At 40.3% G+C, this 25449-nt stretch overlaps 1 protein-coding gene across 4 annotated transcripts in view; it reads right to left on the bottom strand.

Annotated features, from left to right (window-relative positions):
- Nucleotides 1–25449, bottom strand: part of ARHGEF4 (Rho guanine nucleotide exchange factor 4) — a 235270-nt gene that overhangs the window by 154909 nt on the left and 54912 nt on the right. Inside the window, exon 1 of one of the 4 annotated variants that reach the window (XM_064516973.1) lies at nt 25061–25218. The exons of the other annotated variants lie outside the window; for them this stretch is intronic. Coding sequence (XP_064373043.1) covers nt 25061–25099 — 39 coding nt within the window. The 5' untranslated portion in view covers nt 25100–25218. Of the gene's footprint in view, nt 1–25060; nt 25219–25449 lie in introns of those variants that run through there. 4 annotated transcript variants of the gene reach the window in all.

Below are 25449 nucleotides of genomic sequence, written 5' to 3'. Positions count from 1 at the left end.
AGAATGGGCATACTGGATCAGACTTAAAGGTCTGTCTAGCCCAGTATCTTATCTCCAACAGTCAACAGGACATTTTGTAAAAAAGAGACCAAGAATAGGACAAGCCCATGGTGACATTCCCTCAGTACACTCTTTCAGATCCATCCTTAAATACGGTGGTCAACACCACAGCATTAGTAATGGGGTCTCCTGTTTGGGTTTCTGTTTTAATAAGAATCATCTCCTGCCCTTGACAGCACAGTGATACATGCCAGCACAGTGGAAACAAATGAAAAAATCTAATTTCTTCTAGCTGGAAAAGAAAAGCAGATATTTTTGTCTGCTTTTTCCAAGTATATCATTTGATCCAACAAAAGTACTCCCTCTCCATACAAACTCCCCATCTCATATCCTCAGATCCAAAGAAATACTCTGCTTTTTAAGAGTTTTCTTGTGGTAATTTTATTATTTCCTATGTGATGCCATCAAAGGATGAAATACAGCTTCATTCTCACGGCAGAGCTTCTCATGCACAGTGGACCTACTGAAATGACAAACAGTTTCTTTTTGTGACTTCTAACAACCATATATTCCTAATTTTGCCTGAAGGGTCATCCTAGGTGCAAGTGGAGACAGATATTCCATAAAAATGATAACCTTTAACTGCATGATCACTGAGGATCACAATGCATTTGCACAATGGAGCAAAAAGGAGGGAATAGGAAATAGGAAATGTCAGGTGCATAATTCCAGTACTGCAAATTTATGATTCTGCAACTCAAACAATGAAAAAAAATGGAAAACAAGTAACAGTTGAGCAGTACCCAGAGGCTTGGTCATTACCAAGCTCTACTGTTCTGCACAAAAGGATCTTTTCTGCCAGTGTCCGCCTCTAAATATTAGACATGTATCCAAAAACATTGGACTAGAGACTTAGAAACCTCTGAAGTTTGAGACTTTATGCCAGTACAATGACGGCTTGTCATTTCTGCAATTAACAACTGCCAAAATGGTTTTTGCAATGCTGCTGTTTACACAACTTCTTTATGCAAAGCCAGACTTGTAAAAGTTAGGTTTTCCTAGGTGGAAACCAAAGTCCTTAGTCCTTACACTTGCGAGGTCTCAAAATTCATAGATACAGCTTTGCAGATGAAAAGAACTAAGTGCAATCCCAGTCACAAGCACAGTTTGTTTAAAAATAGTAATAATGAATTGTCCATAATCATCTACTCAGGGAACAAAAAGAACTTTGTAAAGCCACTTGAATTTGAAATATATGGTCAGTCTGTACAGTATAAAATGAATGGTATTTGTCAAAGTTGAGAAATTAAAATGCAAGATGAGTGCAGGAAGAAAGAAAAATTAATTCCTTTTGCAGCGCAACTGTTTGATCAGCTGTGCCACCCTCCCAGCAGGGCACTATGGAGTTCAAGCTGGGCCTGAGTCCTCAGTTCACTTGGGGAGGGGGACAAGGAACAAGAGTTCCTGTCTCAATGCAGAAAGGCTTAAGGAGACAGTGTATGTCCAAGGAAGATATGCTGAACCATCATGAGAGAGAACAAACAAAGAAATACTGTTAACAAAAGGGGCAAAGATTGGGGGGGGGGGGGGGCGCTATCAGCCTTCGCACTGAGAACCACTCATTCATCCCAACTCTCTTCAGCTCCGGTGGAAGCTTCCACTGCAGCACCCGGCCACTGCAGAAACTGGCTCCAGAAAGCACCATGACAGAATGGGTGACGGAGGAAAAGTCCTTTAGCTAAGTACAAGCAGCTCGTACTTTAGAAAGCAGAAAAAATATAAAGGGGCTGGGAGCAGAAAGCAATAAGAGAGTAAGATGGTTAATGATTTCCCATTATGCATCTCAAATTTTAATTCCTGAAATTTGGAATGTGCTATTTGGCTGGCAGGAAAGACCAGGAAAAAGGGATACCCTCTCTTCTTAAAGATCTATTGAAAGAGAGTCCTGCTTTTCCCCCCTTAGTTTTTCTTTATTTGCTCACGTTCTAGGGTTTTGCCTCCTCGAAAACAATCTTCAAAATGTTATGTACTTCAGAAGTTAATGCATTAGCTTTTCCTTTCTTAAAAGCTGCATTCAAAGCCCAAGTCCATCACAAAGCAAAATAAGTGTGGGCATCCCATCCTGTTCACTAGTAGCCATCAAAAAAGCAACCCAGAACTGCACTAAAGGAGAAGTTCTGCCCAGACAAGTCCCAGAACTGGAAGAGCAACTGTGGGTGTTTTGAAAATGTTTCAGTCCTGAACACTGTGTGGGCGGTCACTGCCAGTGCCTGAATGTGATGTATGCAGCACAGTCTGCTACTATTAAGTGTTCTGCTTATGACTAAAAGCAAAATGCAGTGTAAGAAAGGAAACTGAATGAAGGGAGGGGAGAACTAAACCGCTTATGCTGCCACTTTGTGGTTTGAAACAGCATTGACTGCTCAATGCGTCTATCTAATTTACACGGCCTCTAAACTTCTGTAATCCACTCTGAGTCCTGACACTCTATTCAGAAACAACAAAAGAGAAGAATTGGTGAGAGACGAAAGTGGAAACTTCATCACATATGAAGATGCACAAACCCTGAACTGTAATGCAAACGGTAAATGCCAGCTCATCAAGCTCTCTAAGAATGTATTCAATGCGGCAGTATTAGAGAACAGTTAAGGACAATTTTACTTTTTTTGGCAAAAGCGCAGTAGCACAAGAATTACAGATTTCTCCTTGTTTTCCTCCTTTACTATGTTTTTATATAGCACCAAGTATACTATGAGCACTTACTGAGGAAAATATATATTTAATTACAGTGCTATTAACACCAGACAAAGTTATTAGACAGCACTAATAAAAGGTACTGACTTCTGCTACAAAATATGCAGAACTCAGCTTTGCTTATCTTCCCACGTTCGGTGGGAGAATCCCAGAGATCTCATTCAAATGACTGACTGTTAACAACCAAAGCCCAGGCAGTTTCCACGAACAACTACTGTACTACGTTTACATTTAATTAGTACATACAGGTCACAACTTATCTTTAGAAACTACTCCTTATTTGCATCCCTCGCACAAACGAAAATCCTAAAAACAAGTCAAATTTACAACTCAGGGATGGGAAGAACACAGTTTTCCTTTCTGGCATTATTTTTAATTTTTGCACAAGAAAGCAGCTACAAACAAGTGTTTGATCACTGACCACTGACGTTTCTGTACAAACTCTTTCAGTGACTGTGGCTGGCCGCAGCAGCCCAGTGCAGAGAGTCCCAGTGATCAGCAGGTGGAGCCCAGCCATAATGCTCTCCCGCTCAGGAGATTATTGCATCTGCAAACCCTGATGTTGTTGTAGTTGATTTATGATAAACAGAGATTGGGAACCAACTTATTTTGACACAGTAACACTATACTTATTTGTTGTAGAACTGTACAGTACAGAAAGAAAAACCCATTCTCAATTTTAAACCCATCTACACTCATAACCTTTTCAAAATTCCTTTCCCGGATGATCTGAGAGAAACCAGAGAAATGTGTGTGCAGCCCAGTTTCCATGGCTCCCCACTTGGGTGTAGCTAGCCAAAGACATACTGGAAATTCATGTTCAACTATTTTGCAAGGACTCCAGCCCAGCAATTTAGACATAAGAGGTTCAGATTGCTTGGAGAAGCAATTCCCAGCATCTGGATGTATATTTGGAATTTACAGATCTAAACCTTTGGAGAATCTTTCAGGCTTAACATCATGCATGCTGCATTTTCCTTCTGAGAGACTTCCTCATCCCCACCTGATTTCTACAATGAAAAATGTAAAGGAAGCACACAATTAATAAGAAAAGGACTCGTAACTCTCAGGCACAGTTCAGAACAAGCCAGACCTTTACACCTGACAGCCTCCTGTTAGCTGAGAGTACCTGCAGAGAGTCTGCTAGTCCTTTCTTTATTAGCATTGTCTGTCCAGAAAGTTTGCAAAACTGCTTAAAGGAGAGTAAGCAGTGTCAGGAGTATGGAGATCAATACACAGGAGCCCAGTTCTATTTCTGCTTTTAAATTATTGGGTGTCATCACGAGTTTGAAGTTGCTGGCTCCCTGTTTTCCTCCACCACTGCACAGCTGAGTACACTGACTCTATGCTTGTCTGTCAGAGAGAAGACAACTCTTGCTCAGGGGCCTCATCCATCATGCTGGAGGTAAAAAAAAAAAAAAAAAAAAAAAAAAGAGAGATTTGTATCCCAAAGTGCAAAGAAGCTCAGCAGCTGAATGAAAGTTTCAGTTAGATCAGGCAGGTTTTCTGAGTGCAGTCAGTGAGCACCTGCGTCTACCAGAAAACCGAGATGTGCCCAAGCTGGGAGACTCCACCAAAGCTGTAGCACTGGAAGGCTCTTCCACCCGGCTGAGCATTCTGACGCCTGGGAAAGCACAAGAGCCAATCTTACCTTAGTCTACCCCAACTTGTTCCAGGTGAAGCTGAGCCTCAACCTCCAGAGTAAAAGCCTGCTCCCTCAGGCTATTAAGGGCAATTCAACCTGGTAGTTCCTCCCTTTGCAGGGGAAAGAACAAGCTTTCTAAATCAAGTCCTCCACCCACACAGACCGAGCAGATCTCCAGGGCATGAGAAGATATTCAGAAGGAAAAGGGAGCCTTCCAGCACATCAAGCATTCAGGCCTTTCTTTATCCTCCTCACTTCACAACTTCCTTTTAGCCTTGCAGCTACTCCAGGCTCTCTGGACCTAGCCTGACCAGTCCATCCCTAAATGCCCCTACTTTCTTTATCCCTGGTTTGTCTCGTAGCAGGCTATCTCAGGTTTCTTTTTTGCTCTCCTTCTGCAGAGAAGCACACCACCTTTCAGTCCATGCTCAGCTGCCATTCCTTGGAACAAGAGTTTCCTTTCCAGCTAGTAATCTCCCAGCTTTCTTCACACTGAGGAGGAATGTCAGCTTTTAATTGCACTTCAGCAAGCCCAGAAGGCTCTTATAGATGTTAAGGCTCCTGGCCTGCAAGGAAGCCAAGTACTTGAACTTCCTCTTTCCCATCTTTTGTCTCATCTATTTAGACCTAGCTTTTGCCAGTGTTAGTATTGTATCAACTAGCAGTACAAACACATACCCGTATGCAGCAACAGAAGCACAAACTCACGTGAAAGTCCTGGCTACGGGAAATTGTTTTCGAGAAGCCCTCACTAGATTTCAGAGGGCAGAGACAGAAGCATAGATCCCCAACTGCACAGGCATGTAGGATTTTCCTCTAAGCATAGAAAGGTTCATACTGGAAGTGTGGGATGGGATCAGGCCAGTGGGGAAAGGGAACAGTCACCTGGAATGGCAAAATTCTCTTAGCTCTGGTGATCAAGGACATGAGATGGAGAGAGTCAGTAACCTGATAATGTTTCACAGATCTGCTGACAAATCTACAAAGCTTATGAGAGAGGACTGCAATATTCTCCAAGCCTAGAAAAGAGGACTGAACAAGAGGTCCACAGTAGAGCTTGTCACTGTGGACATGTCTACCCCATATGGTGTTGACACGAGCTTAGGAAGCGCTGAGCAGGCTACTGTACCTGCACAGCAACAGTGTAACATGGAGATGCTACCTCAGGCCCTAACAACCTATGTTAGTTCAAAGCTGCACCATATTTAGAGCTGCCTCCTAGGAGAGGTGATGAGCTTGTACTGGCTTCAGCAGTTAGCTTGTCCAGAGCGGCCACTGCACAGCTCTACTTCCAGGGCACAGGTGCATTCTTAAGTCCCACTGCTCTCAAAATGGAAGCATATTATGGATGCATATTATTCCATCTTGGGGGATACAGAGATGCCCAAGGAAGGCAGGGAGCCGGACTTCCCTGGTCAGAGCGATAGAGGGATTGGGTTTCTACTTTTCTCCTTAGATATGCTATCTGTTTTAATGAAAGATAATAAACATCTCTCTGAAGTTTGATTCACAGCAAGAGTTTAAAGGTCAGGTTTTTCTGTCATATTAGAAGGGGCTTGGCATGAAGAAAACAGCTTTGGACTGGATCTGTACAAGACACAAATGGTTTGACAGAATTTCACTTGCTCAGACACTCAGTTCCAGGTAAAGTGCATTGGGCTTGAACCTGAAATTCAACATAAAACTAATAATCCTGCAAACCACAAGGTAAATCAAAATACAGCATGTAAAAACATGCATCATTATGCAACACTATCCCAGAACACACTTTCTCCATATGTCTGATATATTCAGTTATTTTGTGGGTCTCCCAATATAAACAGTCCTGGGGAGTCCACATAGTCCTTGTTCTCCAGAAATTTATCAGCAGAGTGCATATTTTTCTCTATAATTAGAGAAAAATCCCAAACAAAAATATGTTCATAGCCAAATGCAGCTTTGCCCTCTTCCTGCACTAGGTCTGCTGTGGCAGACCTTTGTGGCTGCAGATGGCAGGAGTAAGTCATAAAGTAATCGAAACACTTCTTTAGACAACCTGGGGGAGGTAGGAGCTCCAAGACAAACCATATGCATAGTGACACATGTACTGGGGTTGCAGGGCTCCATCACAACCCTAGGCACTCCTCTGTAGCCAAAACCAGTGCAGTGCCACTTCTGCCACTTCAACTTCTTTTGTCAATCACAGTTTTTGTTGCACAGGTAATCAAAAGTTCAAACACAGTCCTCAAGTCCTGATCTCAGAAGGGGGCTCACAAGCCCTTCTAAAACCATGCTTCCTCTTTTGCAATGAAGGCAGCGTAAAAGAACCTCTTCCTCTGAACTCAAACCACAGCCGCTAAAGACTGGGCTTCCTTTCCCTTGCTGCTCCCCTGGATCACCTCCATACTGTTCTCCTTTTTCTCCTTCCACAGCTTCTCTAAGTTCCGAGACCAAACCCAGAATTTTAGCTCACTGCTAAACTTTCATAGCGTCTGTTTCAAATCAGCTGCTTGATCACCACTATGGTGATAATTACCTACTTGGTTAACCATGTCTGGACTGTTGCCATGTGGGATGCTGTTCCATAAGGATTTCAGGCAGGATTTATTTCTGCCTGTTGTGTCGACTGGCAGAAATGGACATACCCATGAATCAGCTTGTGGCTTGGCTATGGAGAAATGCCCTGAGAACTAGATGTTTCTTGTGATGTACAGCTCTGCCAGCTTGTAATTATTGTACCTGTCTTGCTGTATCTATTTTTACCACATCTGTCAAAGTAGAAAGGCAGTAGCTGGCTGTCTTCCCCGTTGTATTTTTAAAAGATCAGGCTACACAAAAAGCCCCATAAGATTATATGTGGATTCTAGTCTGTCCTTCCTTGAAAGGATGGATGCTTCCACTACCCTATAAATACTTCAGTTTTCCTGCATACTTCTTAAATACCATTCCATTGGGAGTCTGTTTCTTTTAAGGGCAAGGACCACTACATTTCAACTGTTGCAGACTGTAGATGACTCCAATACACCCTGGCAACTTTCATCAATCAAAGGGACATTGGAGTAGCCTATTGAAGCAACATGAAGATTCACTCCCTGTCCAATACTTACTGCTATGATTACACTGAAATAGCTAAATTTTTTTGAGACTGATTAATTAACCACCAGCTAAAACCCCAATACATTGGGACACAGGCCCACCCTTACACCTCCCTTACTTCATGTATCAGCCCTGAGTAGACATACGGATCATTCAAAAACTGCAGCTGCTACACTGAGAACACCTTGCTGTGAAACTCCCACTTTCCTATTCTGAAAGACCTCCAGCTCTACTCCTGGCAACAAGAATGGAGCAAGAAAGAGAGCTGCAAAAGGATAAAACTAACAGCCCAGTTCCACCCAAAATGCAGTCAGCTGATACACTCATACATGTGATACCAGCTCCTACTCACTGTTTCCCTTTGGCAGTCTGCTACTGTCTGGTTTTTGACTATAAACTCCAAATGGTTCAGAGGAGTAATCCAAAGATTAAGTAATGGAAACATCACATTATTTCACTCTTGTCTCCAACTTCAAATTGTAGAAGAGAAGGGAATTCAGATACAACCCTCTTATCAGTGCTTCCTGTTAGCTAACTCACATGTTCTGGCACCAAACTTTCTAGGGAAGCTAGTGCACATCACACAATTGGGCGCAGACAGTTGTGCATTTGATCCATCAGTGTTACGAGTCAGGACATACTAGTTTAGGTTCAGTATCATGATAACATGGCTGTGAGGATTCCCTGATGGAATGGGTGACATGCCCCCAGCTCAGAGAGCCAGCAAAGCAAACACGAGACTGTCTGTACAGCCCTGAAAAGAATACTCAAGACATCCAAACTGCAATATCAAATTCCAGCATGTGTGCTGTCTTCTCTACAGACCTGTCTCTAAATTATTTGGATTAGGAACCATCAATTTAATACACCGTTCCTAAGTAACTAAGGCTCAGAAAGTCAGAGGAGCAACCCAACACATTTCTTCAAAAAAACAAAAGGCACTGATAGAAAACGGCATCTTCTCATTGCAGGCAATTGCCTGGACATAAAACAAATACAAGTACTTCATTTCAAGTAGAATCCTTTTAGTAGCCCCACTACATTTTAACCCAGAGGGGCTTCACATCGATGAAAGTACTCTACTGGCATCTCGTGCAGGGATATGCTTAATCATAAACAGATGCAAAAGATGTCTCTGATATAAATCTGTGCTCTGCTATGCAGAGACATGAAGAGGAAGAAGTTCTGAAAATGAGGCGCCTAAAGAACATGATCGCCCATTGAACAACCCAGTTTATGAAATATTTGCAATCAGTCTTCTTCATACTCTCCAGAGACAATAAGGAGATTTGCCATCCTCTCCCACTCAAAATGTGGCAGGGCAGCTCATGTTAAAATTATTTCAGTAACCATCAACAGCCAAAACTGGTGCAGTTGCTCCTATCTGAGCCTAAAAAAAGTTGGCCAAAGCAGCAAGGACCAAGCTATGATTCAGCAAGAACTGACAGGGCAGACTCTTTCCAAGGTCCTTCTTGGCAGGAGTCAGCGCGGAGGCAGCGGAGCTCACTGTTGTAAAGGCAGGCTCAGCCTCCTTTCTCCCTTGGGAGTTACCAGAAGTCATTCAAGGAGGGTGAACTCAACCAGTTCATGTTTGCAAGCATTAATTGAAAATCCCAAAGGAGCAAAGTACCATCATGGCAGTTTACTTCTCTGTCAGGGTGACTTCAGCCTCAGAAAAAGACAGACACCAAGACACATGATAACAAAGCAGTCTAACATACACATATAATCCAGCACAGGGAAATATACAGTTCTGTCTCATTTTGAAGTTAAATGTAATTTTCAAATTCTTCCCATAGACTCTTACAGTTTTGAACTTTTCCCTGCCAGTGTCTGGGGCCTTTTTATCCAATAACATGGTAAAAATAACTCCCCTGGCATCAGCTTAAATTTACAATGTACAAGTTGATGCACCATGTCTGCTCCCACCATTTGGGAAACAGTGCTATACCTAGCCTTCACTGCTGCAGCACACAGCAAACCACACAGCAAACCAGACTAATACTAAAGGTATAGTACAGTCTGCTCATGGGGAAGTTTTCAGTGCTCATGAGTGACTCAAGACAAGCCGTGTACATTTAGGAATAATTATAAAATAATGTTGTATTTCTGTATCAAAGGCTGGGAGTGATTAAGAGCAAGATCTGAAAAGGTTCACTTATTTCCAAGGCTGAATTCTGGCTTCAACAGGGTTTAGTATCGTGTTTTACAAGAATACAGCGTTGTGTTCTGTTCTCCTTACTCTGGGGGCAAAAAAGATCCCTATTGACACAGAAGTAGATGTCTAGAACTCAAACAATTTTTCCTTCTTAAAAGCCTTATTTATGAGAATGACTGTAATAAGATGAATATTGTTCTCAGAGAGCAAAGGTTATTCTACAGCCATAATTAAAAGTTTCTTTCAGAAAAACCACTGAGACAGAGAAAATTTGCTGTCATGTCAAACTTCCACAGATATTACCTGTGAAAACCTGCAAAACCTCTTGTGATTTTAAACATGATAAACATGTTTAAACATGATAAAAATGTCATTTACATTTAGCAGTGCTGTGCAAGTGTTGATAAGAAGAAGAGGTTTTACTCCAAAGCCCCTTTTGGTCAATAGCCCCTGCTGCTCTCTCACCTTACTAGCTGCCGTGCCCACAAAGGACACGGTCTACTCCAAATAGTTCTGCCTCTCATTTCTCCCTATCCCTGCGGGAGGAAGGTATTACCTGAGGACTCAGGTTACCTGAGGACTTGTTTTGAACCACAAGCAATTCTGAATGGCGAGATGGTATCTGAGGTGCAGGATGTATACAAGGCAATAATCCATGCTGATACTGAATGTTCAGTGTTTTTGAGATTTTCTATTGTGTCATGGGTTAATGTCATAATTTCTGATCTTTATCTAATTTCTGGACTGTTCACAAATTCAAGTTGAGAACGAACTGACCATAGAAATGTAGTCTATTAACCTCTTACTGTTGAAAATACAGCCTCTTTTGAAAACTGTATGTGAAATGCTTAAACATGCCAGCAGCAGAAATTGTTCCTTCTTAATATATTCTGGCCAAATTTCCTACCATCCTATTCATCTCTCCAGAAAGTGACTTGTGCCTACAAATGCTTTATTTACTCCAACCCAGTGTTAGCCCTTCATGCCCAACTGTATGTTCATCCTTGTTTGAGAAGTTGATCCGATTGAAAAAAGACCCCTGTACGCAGAGGCAGCATACATTCCATTTCAACAGACTAAAACCTCTTAAAGGAGACAAAGTTATTTCTCATCATAAGAAAAGGCAGAACAAATATTTTCACCCATTTGGGAAATGAGGAAAAGTCTCTTTTTCCAGATAATCTGACGCAAAACTTCTAACCCCATAAGACTTTTAGTACAAAATATGGGGGATAATCTCTTTAGTTCAGTAGTGGAAGTAATCTTGTTCAACAAAAACATTTCATCCATGTTATATTTACCTGGGAAGTCAGTTGCATTTACATTAGAATCTGCATTTGCACAGAGATCCCAGTTCACACAGTTCTTCGGAAGAAGCAGTGGTGTCATTTCCTTTGAAGTATAAAACTCCAGGACTTAACAAGATGGGAGGAGTTTGCTCTTAGCACCACATAGATGTGCCAAAGTGGAAATGGAAAATATGAGAGGGAGGAACAGGAGGATAACAGTCGCATGTACTGTCAAGTAAAAGCAGAATTCCTGTATTTCAAACGAAACTTTACAAACTATCAGCCCAGTTCCAGTGCTAGAAACCCAGAACAAATATGATTCACTGACACAGACCCATATGGCATAAACTGCAGCAGAGTCCCTCAAATGTGGTTTAACCTACCCAAGGGGTTAAATTCTGTCCAGGACAGTTCTGTTCTGCACTAACAACTAATTCTTCTTGCAAGGCATGCAAATATTCCTCATTTTATCAGACTAGTTAGGGATTTTAGAGATGTTGTTGAGGCAACCAGAGCACAAGGAACCAGGCAAACTTTGGGTTATAGCTCATCCAAGTTGCAGTTGGGTAATGAAAGTGCCTTTAAATTCTTATTGCCTTGCCTGACATAGGTTGGTGCACGGTTGGGTGTAAAGCAGCCCAGCTCTGTGGCAGGTATAATTTTAGCTGGCTCACGTGCCCATGATGCTGATGGCAGCTGTTCTTCATGGCATCCTCCCTGCTGGCTCAGAGACATCTAAGACGATAGCCCCCGGAAACAAATTGGCCCCCTCTTCTGCGACTGGAATGGGGAACAAAGTCCAGAGCCAGAACAATTCCTGAAGGAGAGCTTCTCAACTGTTGACCCTCTAGAGAACAGTCCAGTCATGCAGGTCTGTAGAAACACAACCCAGGCTAATTCTCAATTTCTCACTTGTTTACTCTAAATACCAATGCAAGACAAAGCTGGCTAAATTTGATCTGTTGAAAAGCAGATGCTGAGAATTTGGCAAGAGTCAGACCTTTCTGCTACAGTTATATGACATGATTCTCCACAGATTTATGACAGTCTGATTCTCTATTCCGTTTCAGGCTGACTTTAACATTATTGTCATTTGGCCCACGTGGATTGCGTGCTGCCTCCCATTCAGGACAGTCATGCACACCACTGAATTTTCAGTTTACAAACGCACATGTCCTCCTAAAGGTGGGTGGTCTTGGCTCATTTCTCAGCTTTCAAGAGCATGGTCCTCATTCCCAGGGCACCAAAAGCACTTGGCACAGTTCATGCAAATAGGATGCCGCACTGAATAGCTAGAGAGAGACCTCATAGAAAATTGTTTTGTCAGTCAAGCCCTGCTTATTGCACGCAAGCCTAGTGAGGGAACCTGCTGTACTGAAGGAAGGATAAAAGACATCTGTTCAAGAGATATTTTTTTATATCTTATAAAGACTGGCTTTTTATCAGAGAGTTTATGATAGGCAAAGTGGAGCTCAGTCCATTGAGAGCACATCAGAAAGCTTCTGGTATCTGATGGCTAGCTGAAAGACCCACCCACACTAACAGGCCCCCACACACTAACAGGCCTGTAACCAAATGTCAGCAGTAAAAAGGATTTCGCTTGCGGAATTGCTTTGCACAATAAGAAGGTACAAAAGTCAAGGCATAACAGGGCATTTTGCTGAAGTGCAGTTCTTAAGTGGTCAGTAGGGTGCCACAACTCTTACGCAGCTTTAAACCATTAATACTGGGAGAATTTTCTCAGAGATTAACATGGGACTAAAGTAACCTCAATGACTGTCAAGCAGGACTTCACTCTGATTCAAAAACAAACTGTGGTACAGATGAAAAGGAAGCTCAGCAAGAAAACTTAAAATAGGCCTGTCATTTTTTTGTTTGTATTTTGGTGCAGAAAGACAAGAAATACATGAATGTAAACCTTACATACTCAGGTTGTAGAAAGGCACCATCTTTGATTTCATCTACAGTTCCTTTTGTTTCAGCAAACAAAATGATTTTCAGGGTGGTCAGATACCCAAGTAAACTCAAACATATACTATATCATCAGATTTTCCCTAGTTTGCCCTTAAACCCAAATAATTGGGCTGCAGTTCCATCAAGCATCACCTAAGTGTGGTTGAGGCATACAGCAAAAGTTACCCAAGTGCAGCGGATAATAAAAATCCATAAGAATCAATGACAGTTTTTATGCCTCTGTCTCTCCTTTTTGCATGCACAGAAAATAACAGCATTATTAGCAACTCCACAGTTAAGAAAAGGTTAAGTATGAAAACAAGTATTTGTTCCTTAGTATGGAAATTTATCTGGCAGGTCAAAAGACACCTTGTTTTGGAATTTCCAGTGGTATCTCTTTTTTAATGTATTTCATTTAAATACCTTTGTTTCAACAGGCTGTAGCATCTGTAGACCTAGCTCGTGCTTGGGCTGATTGTAAAAAGTTAGCGAAAGCTAAGAAGTGTGCTTTCCTCCTATGTCCTGCAAATCAAAAATGGCTAAGAAACTCTCATCTAGTAAAGACAGGTCAACAAATGAGCCAGTGGACTGGGAAGAGAAAAGCTATCTAAAAGGTCTTCACCAACAACAGCGTTCCAAGTCTGGCTAATAAATTAGAACAGATTGCCTGTAGCACCTATTTGACAAGCCCCAGTCTCCAAAAACAGATCTAGAGATTATCTACATCACAAAACAAGATGTACTTGAGTCTTATGCTCCATAAGAAAAGCTAATCTTTATTAATTAGTTGTCATGGAAACTCCCAGCCTTGGGAAAGCTATGAATGGTACACCAAGATCAAATACAAATTGCTTTCAGTAAATGCCTTCATCATGATTTGGATAAACAGACAGTAAGCAAAGCAGAAGTTGGCCTATTTCAGGAAGTGTTGCGGAGAAACAAATGCCCCAGTGATTCAGAAAGAAATAATAAAACAAAGTAATTAGAAAAAGTTTAAGATACTCCAAATAATAACCATTCCAGTTCTCCCAGGCTTTCTGGCAAAGACCTCTGATATTAGCTATTGGTGCCTGAATAATAAACAACTGAAAAAATCAAACCAGCAATAGCAAGTGAGAAACCGCACTCCAGAAACAGGGTGTGAAGGCCCATGTTCTTACCACTTGCTGGATGACACACTTAGCGGAGAGGGGCCAGGTGCAATGGTAGAAGGATAAGTATCTTGGCAAGGGTCTTAAATTATCTCTTCACAGAAAAGAGGATGTCTGGGAGGACATTATTCAAGCTGACTTTGGCTTCCTTCCCTCTTTTCAGAACCTTCTGTGTAGAGGATACTATTCCAACTCACACCCAAGAGAAAAGAAGATACACAAGACTGATTTCACCCAGCAGTGAGACACAGCTACCCCACCGGTAGAATAAAACTGAACAAAACAAAGCTACAGCAAACAGACTGCTGTATCCAGCTGAAACTGCCGAGCGGGCAGAATGCAATGGGCAGAGCTGAACTCTCGCCAGCAGGATGAAAAAAGCTGAGGAAGCAGATCTTACTTCTATGTAGGACTCTTCTGTCTGTTTTGTGTTGTATTTGGAGGCTGAGTGAGGGAAGGAGAAGAAGAGGGAGAGGCACAAGATTTTGTAAGCTTCTGGCTGATTCTTAAAACATCATGGTATCACCTCTGCTATGCGTTTTTGGTTCAGAAACAAGCAAACAAACAAACAAAAAAAACCGTGGAGTATGTTATGAACATAACTGCACATCTCCACAGTATCAGTTCTCTGTTCTGGTACTATGAGACCACATCACTGGCTTTTCCACTTACAGATGGAATTTGGAAAGTCCTTTGAACTTTCTTTTGTTGAAATGGTGGATAATGGCAGTGTAGAATGTATATATCATATATACAGATATTATTATATGTATATTATTACAGTGGTGTAGAATGGCTTTATTTGACGCGAGTTTTTAAAGGTAATTGTTACATATGATTTCCATTTTCATTCAGGAAGCACATGATATTAACTGTAGGATTATTAAATTTTCCCTTCTGAATCAGAAAGCTATTTCATTTTATATGTAAATGAAGGACAATTAGATAGTTTTGATTTTTTGAAGATGACCAGAAATGGAATAAGGTAGCATTTACATGTCTCCTCAAATAAATCAGCTAGCTGTTCCCTCCATTAAAATAAAATAAAATAAAATAAAATAAAATAAAATAACCCCCCCACACAGCTGACTTGGGAGATACTCATTTCAAAATTCAGGCAAAGTTTTGTTGCAACACTTGCAGACAGGAGCCAAAGCAGAAGTTGCCAAGCTGGGTAAGAGTACAGGCGCGGCAGGAATGGCTCCACGCAGGCTCAGTGCTTGCTTGCTTCCCAGAAGCCAAAGCAGACTGTGCTGTGACACCAATCCCCATGTTGTCCCACGTTACTTCACTGCCAGCAACAAAGCTAGCTGAGGTGTTACTGCATTACCTGCAATTCCTGCATAGACATTTCCTCAGAAGAAATAATTGCCTTCATCTGAATTGTTTAGAAATATTTAAAGCTAACTGTTTTGAAACAGGATGATAATCTCATGAGCTGTGAAGGATCTTTAACATTAAGGGATGTTGTTAGAGTCAACCTCCAGGGCACTACAGCACTTGTTTAACTGAGATCCAGAATTAGCTAAAATGTATTAGCATTGATGGGGAGGGTTTACACAGTTGTATATAGAGTTGAATGAGCTTACACAGAAAGAGAGGTTTAAGTTACTGTCATATACATTTATACAAACTGCAATCGCCTACCAGAACCACAATACGGACAAACCTTATTTGATAAAAGATGTTATGATCAACAGCAATATGGTATCTGATACCAGCTGAAAGCCTGTACTAACCATGAGTACTCTAGAATAACTTTGTGCTTGATGAAAGAATAGTATGGACCCCAGACACCTGTTTTATCCATTTGGCCATGATTGTTTTAGCCTGCTAGTGCTTTCAAGGGCATTCCAGTTCTCTTCACTGGTTGAGAGTTACCTATGCACTGAATGTCATCATAAGACCTACCTACCCAGAGTGACCAATGTAGTAAGTAAGCTCTGAGCTAAACCTACAGAGGGGACAGTTTCAGTTAAAGACAGAGGGATCACATTTATTAGACAAAGTTAGGGCTGACTTTCTAAAGATATGATCCTCCTTACATTTGGTTCAAAATATCTCAGTCATGGTTTACCTGCCCATAATTTTTTACCCTTTCTGTCACAGAGATCCCTAAGACTTTCATATTGTGGAACTTAATTCCCATGAAGAATGTGCAAAGTATGTCCCCAAAACCATTTAATGGCATACATTTGCCATTTAAATGTCAAGGTAAAAACTGGAACATACTTAGGCTAGAATTTGACATAGTAGACAAGAATTCAATCCTTATGTAAATGATGTAAATGGAAGCTTCTCTCCATTAAAAGGGACATTCTGTGAATTGAAAGGCTTTTTTCCCTGCCCAGAACTGCAGAAATATCAACTTTAAACCCATCTCAATTTGTTAATTTTTGAATGCCCAGCTGACAATACATCAAACTGTTGTTGTTGCTGAGTCTCTTTTTCAAAGAAAGGTCACTAAAACCTTAGTTTCTTCATACAACTAGCGATTTGCTCCTTAAATTATTACATGTGACCTCTTTGGTAAGCCCCATGAATACACAGGGCTTGGTGTTCAGCTGGCATAAACAGCTTTGTTGAAGCTAGGCTTAAAACTAGAAGCTCAGATTCTAAGCTTGATCACAGAGTTGTTTATTCAAAATTTTAGATCCTAAACAGCAGGGAGAGCTAGGCTCTGCAGATAAGGCTTATCCCAATCCCTCTGTGACCACATTACTCTGTTTTTTAAAAAAGAGCTTGTTAGTAATAGAGAAGCAAAAAGCCTGTGAGGCCTCACCAAAGAGGAAAGAAACCTGTCCATTTTCTTCAGACAGGTCATGCGTACAGTCAGGTTGCATTTCACTCAGAACATGAATGCTGTTTTCAGTTTGCCACTGCAGAACTGCAAGCATTGTGTGAATGTCTGTGGCAAGCCTACCATATTGGATTTCCCAGAGTAACACATTACTAAATAGCCCCTGCCTATTTAGCATCACTGTAGAAAACTGGCTCAGTGAAGGAGGAGTCATCCATTGCTGGAGCAAGTGTTGCCTGAATTTCCATCTCTAATCTTGGCACGACCTGTTTTCTCAAGAGCACATCAGTATTTCACCTTTATTTTTATGTGTGTGATCTAACAGCTGGTGCTTCAGCTGTGAAGCGTTTCAGCTATTTGTTTGAAATGCCTCCATAGGCTCCAGCCCCAGATGGTTGAGGTGTGTGGAACAAGGCTGTCCTATTCCAGGAGTGCTTGTGTGTTGCAAAAAACTTTATATTATTTAATCTTCTTCTTGCATTTTGCATAAAGCCACAAAAATGTTGTAAAGGAAAATTAATTTCATGCAAATTCTCATCTTGTCTCCCGGGATTTTTATGCAGGCAATAATTCTTGTGGGGTCAAAAGTTGAGCCTAAGGCTACCTACGGGTTCTGGTAATTTTTAACTTTGCGGTGTGGTTAATCATACTGATTTTCATTCTTCATTTATAGATTGTGTGCAGGGTGAAATCCCTTTCTTAAGGAACACTGTTTAAGTGGTACTAGATTGCAATCATGTTAATTGAAACTCTGTTTATCTAAGTAATTATATGCTCATCTATTTGACCTCAACAATGTTACTGGAAGTTTCTCAGCAGCAAGTCCTATTCTTGCTGTGCAGGATTCCATCTCCGAAGGCAAAAGAAAATCGTGACTCCCAAGCAGCTTGACTTCTTTGCAGCCCAGCCAGCAAAGTCACAATTCTGGTTATTTGGCAGTCTGTTGACTAGGTACCAATGGCCACTTCACAGGAAATCTTGATCTCAACATGAGCTTTAACTATGCAAAAGCTGACTGAGGGCTTCAGGATTTTTCTCATACTCTTGCCTGTAAATGTACTTTCACCCTTGCATGTCACCTTTCACATGAATTCTCCTAATGGGTCAAGATCTCTAAGACATAAATTACTACTTTTATTGGAATGCCTATAGCCTACAAACAATTTATATTATCACATTTCGGGGCTCAATTTATAAACAATGCTAGTGGCTAAGGAATTAAAGTGACTGCATCAAATGTAATCTCACTTAGTACCTCCTCTCAAGCAAAGGTCTGAAAGAATGGATATATTTTCAAATTGCCTATAAATGGATGTATTGTAATTGTGCCTGTTGCTAGTAACTGTATTTCAGTGCACACCCTTTGCCATTAACTCATGGATCTGTCTGTGTTGCCTGAAAAGTGGCAGGCATTACAATATATTGAGCTAAATATTAATCACAAATGCCAATGATGTCGACACAGAATTTGCTTCTACTTTCCTAGTCTGCTAATAGCACTCCCATATTGAAGACCAAGACAACTTGCAGCAACATTTCAGATGGAGAACGTGCTATGTGTATGTTTACTTCCCTGCTACTGTGCACACATATAGGCAGGTTAATCAGGAATTACCTGGCTGCCATTAAACGCAATTTCCATTACTGTCATAGACTCATGAAAAGACAGAATCTCTGAGGAGTTAATTATTCAGATACTTTCCATGGTAAGCAGTTCTACCTTTTTATCTTCTTAAACCTCCTGTAGGTAAAATGCCTTCCCTCCTTCACACAGAAATAGTGGGAGATCATCTGACACTTTTCTTCCCTACTAAAATATTTTCACCGACACAATCAGTACTAATGATCCAAACCTCGTTTCATTTTTGAGTTTACAGTTTTTTCAGGCTAATTCTTTAATGGTCTGGTCTGTGAACTAATCCTTACTTTAATCTCACAAGTTTACTTGCTTTTCATACAGAAATGGATAGTTCCTATTCTCTGATCTTCTGGTATCATGTACTCTCAGGTACTGCAGCATTTTTCCCCATGAATATTGCCCATTGAGATGCACTGTGCAATGTTTTTTTGTTTAAAAAGCTACTCTCTCAATCCTGATGATTTGCCCCACACTCTGAGGCTTAATTCAGTATCAGGAAACAACTTCATGGTCTTTGGATGGAAGCCATTACAAGGATACAATATATAACTTTTTACTCTTCTTTATTGTCCAAATTTAGGAAATTTGACGCTGGCCATCATACTCCTTGTCTCAGTGGAAAAATTATTTCAACCAAAGCATCATACTTTTTGTGGAGAAAATGAAGAGCTTGTGGCTACCTGAGCTGAAAAGTATTAATCTACAACTACTTCAGTTCCCCTAAATCAGGATCTTCACATAGAAGTTTTATATGTGAACTTAAGCTCCTGAGTTAGCTGTGTTTTTAAAACCATGTTCTGTGTTTTACGAAAGTGGGTAAGATATACCTGCTTGGTATATCTTGTAAGATATATACTCAGTCCAAATTTTGTTACATTTTTGCAAGAACAAATGTTCACAGCATTTACTACAGTACTCATTCTACAAGTATATTTAATTAAGAGCTTCTTACAGCCTTATGTGTAATCATACAAATTTGCTGTTTTGCATATTAAATGAGACATTAGCAACACCCTTTAAGTTTTTAATGAAGAGGTGTGTATTCTGCTATTACCTGCAGAGTTGTTACTCAGGTACTGTGAGTTGCTTCGGACGTTACAATAAGATCTAAGCTGACACTGTAGGATTGTCATTTTAGCTCCAGCTCATGTATTGGCTTGGTTTGATTTATGTTACAAGAAGCTCATTAGCTAAACACTGACACTCTTCTTAAGCCAGCCTTGCAAGAAAGCAGTTCCCACCCAGCACTGAGATGGTGAGTTTGATCATCATTTATAATTTTTGTTCTTATTTAGGAAGCTGGAGCATTAATGCACAGATAATCCAATTGTACAGGAAGACCTTGATAGCTACAAGACTGAAACCTGGGACTCCATGCGCTCACTGAGTGTTCACTGTTAAGACATACACACCATATCTGCTTGCCTAACAGTTGAACATGCTTAAAGATGACATTAGTAGGCCACATCATCTAGATTAGATGATGAACATCTGATAAATACAATTTTAGAACAGCTGCACATAACAGTCATTCCTTAGTTTTAGGCAAAACCTGTGGTAAAATCCACAGCCATTATTCAAGTAAGTATGGTGTATTCAAGTAAATATGGTATATTCAAGACATAGCGCCATGTAACAGCGATGTTACAGTTGCCTGCAACAGAACCCATACTTCTGCAGACAACAGAGTATATTTTCATGGAGAAAATACTCTGAGTTTTCCAAGTAAATCTGTGCTCAGGAGGGTCCCTGCAGCTGTGCAAGTATCTGGTACAGGTCTACCCGAAATCAAAAATTTTTTTTACAGATCTCTGTGTAAATTTTATGTAAGTAAGAAAGGTAGAGGACTTTCAGGGTATTTAAAATAGAACTTTGAAATTATGAGTGGTCCTTTTACTGAATGAATTTGAGTTACACAACAGATTTTGTGACCTAGGGAAGTCACTGCCCTTTCATGAAAGAAGGTAGCTGCAGTCTGCCTAGCACTCTGCTACTACCCAAAACCTGGCCTCATTCAGAACTGCTGTTCAAGCATAATGGTTAAGTCGTCAAATGTTCAGAGATTCAACAGACAGGCATTATCATTTTGAAAGCACGGACTACATGGCCAAATAATGTTATTGCAGAGATAATTAATGAAGAGATAGCAGCAAAGGAGATCAGTTCTGTGCGTAGGGTGTATCTCTACTAGGGTACGACACACCGGAAGGGAAAAGAGGGCCCAACTTCAGAGCAGAAGAACTAGACATTGTTTTAGTGCCAATGTTACAGGTATCTTACAGGTGACAAGACAGACACTAACAAAGATTAGCCAGCTAAGGGACTGATGGTCATTAAAAAAAAAAAAAAACATAAAAAACCACAAACCTAAAACACAAAGTTTAGGGAGAAACCACTGCAACAAATACACCTACCCTGAATCTCTAGTGAAACAGATGCAAGACTTAAAACTACTACAAATGCAATGTTTCATTTCTTAAACCAGAACAAAGACCCTTCAGAGAAGCACATATATTGTAGACAAAACTCTTCAGTCTGATTCACATAAATCCTGGGGAAAAGATCTTGGCATATTGTTCAAAGAGAGAACCCACAAAGTAGGGTTTAGATCCAAAGTCTAAGCTGGATAGGCTGCAAAAACTAACCAAGCATGAGACGCACAGATTTCTGAGCAGAATCAAATGAAAGTTGTGATTGATGAGACAGAAAAATGTATGACACTTTGAACACTGAAGCTGACATGAATTTTGGACGATCGACAGCTGAGCAAGACTGCTTCTTCAGGCTACGTGCTCTGTTCAGATATTCCAATTTTAATGAAATGCTTTGCTTTAATAGCAAACCTGCTGTGTACAAGTGTAACACTGAGAATTTATATGGGTGATATGAACAGGAGCTCCAATCTCAAAACAAAGTTAAGTTTCTCTGGAAAACAATCATCCAGCTGTGTGCTATTCCCACACAGCCTTTTTATCCTTTCTAAATACACTGGGAAAAGCTTTAATTGTGACATCTTGGTTTCAAGGAATCAACAAGTACATGATGCTCCTTCGACTCCTCCAATACGACAGACCACAGATGTAGTACCCGTGCACTGATCAGGGCTCACTAACAGTATTGTCTCTACTCACCTGGTGGAATTGCCCAAAATACAGTGTATGAGAAAACATCAGGATGCAGCCATAACCTTGCCATTTGTCTCTGATTTTGCTGAGTACAAATGCTAACAATGCTCTGACAGCTTCTATGACAGTAGCAGCAGGGTTCCTAAAAACCCTGTCTGCACCTAGCGACTGCAACAACCACTGCCCAGGCATACAGTGGCCTTTTAAAGTGGCCAGGAATTGTTTAGCTGGTATTAGCGGCCTGGAGCTTTGGTTCAGAGAGAACAATAGCTGTACTATTTTAGAGGCATTAAAGGTATTAGTGGCAAATCTGCATCGGTGCCTTGCTTACGGCTGTACCAGTGGTATTAGACAGGAATTGAAAATGACTGCAACAGGCTGTTTGTTTTGAAATGCTCCATGCCGTAAATGAAAGTATAATTCTTGTTATGGCCATCATTATAAAAGACAGCAGCAGCAATCAGTATTTGCTAGTTTTGAAGTTAAAAGAACACAGTGAAATATATCTGCAAACTTAAGTATTGCACTCCACAAAAACTGACCAATTATGGATTATTTTAGCCATCTATAGTATTTTTTCATGTCATAAGAAGTTCCACTTTGATTTCTGTACCTTTTCTGCGAAAACGAAATATTTTCACACCAAGCAGTGTGAACAGACATGTAGAATACCTTATTTAGAGAATTATCAAATTAGTGAGAAAAACCTGGAGTTAAAAGCAATGCAGTTATGCATCTATAATAACCTCAATGTATCTTTCCATTACTCTTGGCAGAACCAATGATAAACATATTAAGAATCTATATTAGCATATGGATTCTTATGGGAGACAAAAATCTCGATTGGCCAAGATATAACAGAATGTCTCTGCTGATACACCTTCACAAGATCAGATGCGCATTCAATGTTGTGTTTACTTTCAGCAAGCAGTGAAAGGAACTGTGATACCAGTCAGTTAGTTACGCATTGCAAACTCCCACCTGCGTTTACCTGTTGCGGGTCTAATGCAAACACATGCTCTGCACACTGTTTTAACAATGTGTGGGTGCCTTATGTGTTGAAAAACAAGGCTGCAACAATTCAAGCATCCTGGGACAGTGAAATTACAGTAGAATGGGACTGGTCACTAGTTCTGTTTGCACAGTGTCCTCTACCTTTGAGATGCAGTTTGCAATTATTTCACATACAGAAAGGGCAAGAGTGAAAAATTAATATGGGGTTTTGGACTAGTAGGCAATGATGGTGCCACATCAGTATTCTACCTAATCCCAAATCCCCTGCTCTCCTGAAGCACAACCATGCTGGAAAGCTGCCCAAACAAGCCAGCTGAGGAGTGCTCCCATTGCCTTAGAGCCAAAATAGCTAGTTCTGTGCTCCAAAACTCTTCCAGGCAGAAACAGATGAGGGCAGTATGGGGTCCAAAGCTTCCAGCCCTGGATGCAAGGATCTTTGGAGCTAAAATCCTATTGAGAAATATGCTTAAGACCTCAGAGCTACATTTCAAGTTATTTGGGTCATTTTATGCAAGAATGTCAGAATGCAGCGTGGTGCACAGCAGCTGTAAAATACAGCTCTACACGTACCGTGTTCTGCTCAGCTTTCAATTAAGAGCTTTACAGTCAAAAAAAAATTCACAGAAAAAATGAAGTGACTGTAAGTAAAACAGCCTTAATTTTACCTCCATTTCAGACAAGGCCTGAGAGACATAGCTGACTCTTAGATTTAAGTCAATGAACTGGAAATGAAACTTGTAGATATAAACTGACCTTTGCAAATCACTCAAACTGGAACCAATAGGAATGGCACAAAGCTCTCATAACTAAAATGATCATTTTCAAAGTGGGTCTAGTGATCAGAATAATACAGTTGACAGCTACTAGCTTTACTCCGACTCATTTGTTCAAGTATGAGTGCCTGAACACTAATGTAGATGACTGATTCTTATGTAAAAAAAAATCCTTTTAAATATTGAGAACTATGCACCGCCCATCTTACTGTAAGGTATTTACATACACTTTAGCAGCATGTTTTATACTAAAATTTTTCAAAGTCAAGGCTTGTCATGGGACAAAACAGCAATACAAGTATGATGAGTCAATAGCCATATCCCAATAATGGAGGAAAGCCTTCCTGTCATTTCATCCTGACGGGAGTTATTTTTCCTGTCCCTCACTTACCTCCCTAAGAATGCAGTGCTTAGAGTAATAAAATAATTCAGAAAAAAGCTAAGTAGACATTTTCAACCCAAATGTAGGCATACAACCACCTGAAGGAAGATTGCCAAGAACAAGGCCTGCTTTCCACTTAAAACGGTTACTGGTTTTCTACGAACCATCTAAGGCTGCAGGTGCCAATTGTAGCTTCATGCTTTAGACCAAAATTAAACCTTTCCTCATTTTCATTTCAAACAGCAATTGGTTTCCACACAGCAACTCTGTGTAGCGATTCACTGCTGACTTTGCACTATTGCTGCAATTCTGCAGCATACTTTGCCTCGTAGTAGTTTGACATGAAAATGTGTGACAGTCTAATGGAAAGCTGGACTTCAACTGACTACAATTATTCTATTCCTTAAGTATTTTCCTTTTAAGTAAGCATAATTCTGTATTGCACTTTAAATTCTAACATTTTAGATGACAATAACCGACTATTTGCTAACCCGATTAAACTTTCATTTCCTTTGACCCACACTTCTCCAAATCAACTACACATTTCAGAGTGCACACTTCTACTGAAATCTGCAACACATACTCCAGTTGCAATGCTGATCTGCTATCGTTCTGATCAGGGTGAAAGCCACAGCTAGTACTCAAATCTTGTAAACAAGTACCTAAATCTAGCAGAAGTCAGTAGCAGTACCTCACTCAAAACTATAGAGCTTGCTAGATTCACAAAAAATGAAACTGTCCCCAGAGAGTTACATGCCCATCACTGAAGCTTAGATTTTTGGTCTGGTTATTTTAATAATATGAAACTTAAAGTTATACTTATTTGCAACATTTTATAATTTATTTCATATCTAAAATACTTTAAGTGATGCTTGTGTTCAATTGCAAAATTTGGCATGTTTAAAATACAACCAACACTTTAGGAAAACATGATAAAAATGAATTATAATTTATTACTGCCTCATAAAATGCATCTGCTATTGCCAGCAACTCCCCATTTATGGATGTTGCTTACACCATAAGTTTTACAGTTTTCATTATATAAGAATCTCTCAACTTAAAGTCACAACAAGTGTTTCTCATTTCATTGTAGCAGAAAATAACCACTTTCTACAAATCAAATGTTAACACAGCAAAGCAAGTTGCAAACCTGCTGAGTACACTTACTTACTTAGCATCAGTTCTCAAGAAAACTACTTTCTACACTGCTGTACAAAGACTTCCAATCTAACTTTCTTCCTTGTCAGAAAAAGCCCAAACCAAACAAACCCCCTCACTTAGGAAAAGTTTGAAATTACTTACCTTGAAGAAGCTCCGAAGAAAATACATTATGCTTAGCATTTTGGAAGGTCTCAAATGAGGAATTGTTCAATCTTTAGAACATCCAAGGCCTGGGTGAATTCCTACACTCCTGCTGTGTCTTTAGTTACATGCTTTCTTGTTGCTATTTTGGACGGTCTTAGTACAAGAGAAGCATATGAGCCATGCCAGGAGCTTATGCTAAGGAGTTGCATAACAATTAGGGCTTATCTGTGCTGTGCTGTACAGTACAGCAATGCAAACAGGTTTGTTCACAGTTTACTAGCCCCAGAACGCTTCTACTAGGCATGCCCAGAATGATGCCATTGTATTTGCTAAAGAAACTAAAGCTATTTGTGAGTGCTTCTAAAAGAGCTAGAACTACAAAGGAC

The sequence above is a fragment of the Dromaius novaehollandiae genome, chromosome 9, assembly GCF_036370855.1.
Source record: "Dromaius novaehollandiae isolate bDroNov1 chromosome 9, bDroNov1.hap1, whole genome shotgun sequence".
Classification (NCBI taxonomy): domain Eukaryota; kingdom Metazoa; phylum Chordata; class Aves; order Casuariiformes; family Dromaiidae; genus Dromaius; species Dromaius novaehollandiae.
This window is presented reverse-complemented; position numbering and strand designations above follow the sequence as displayed.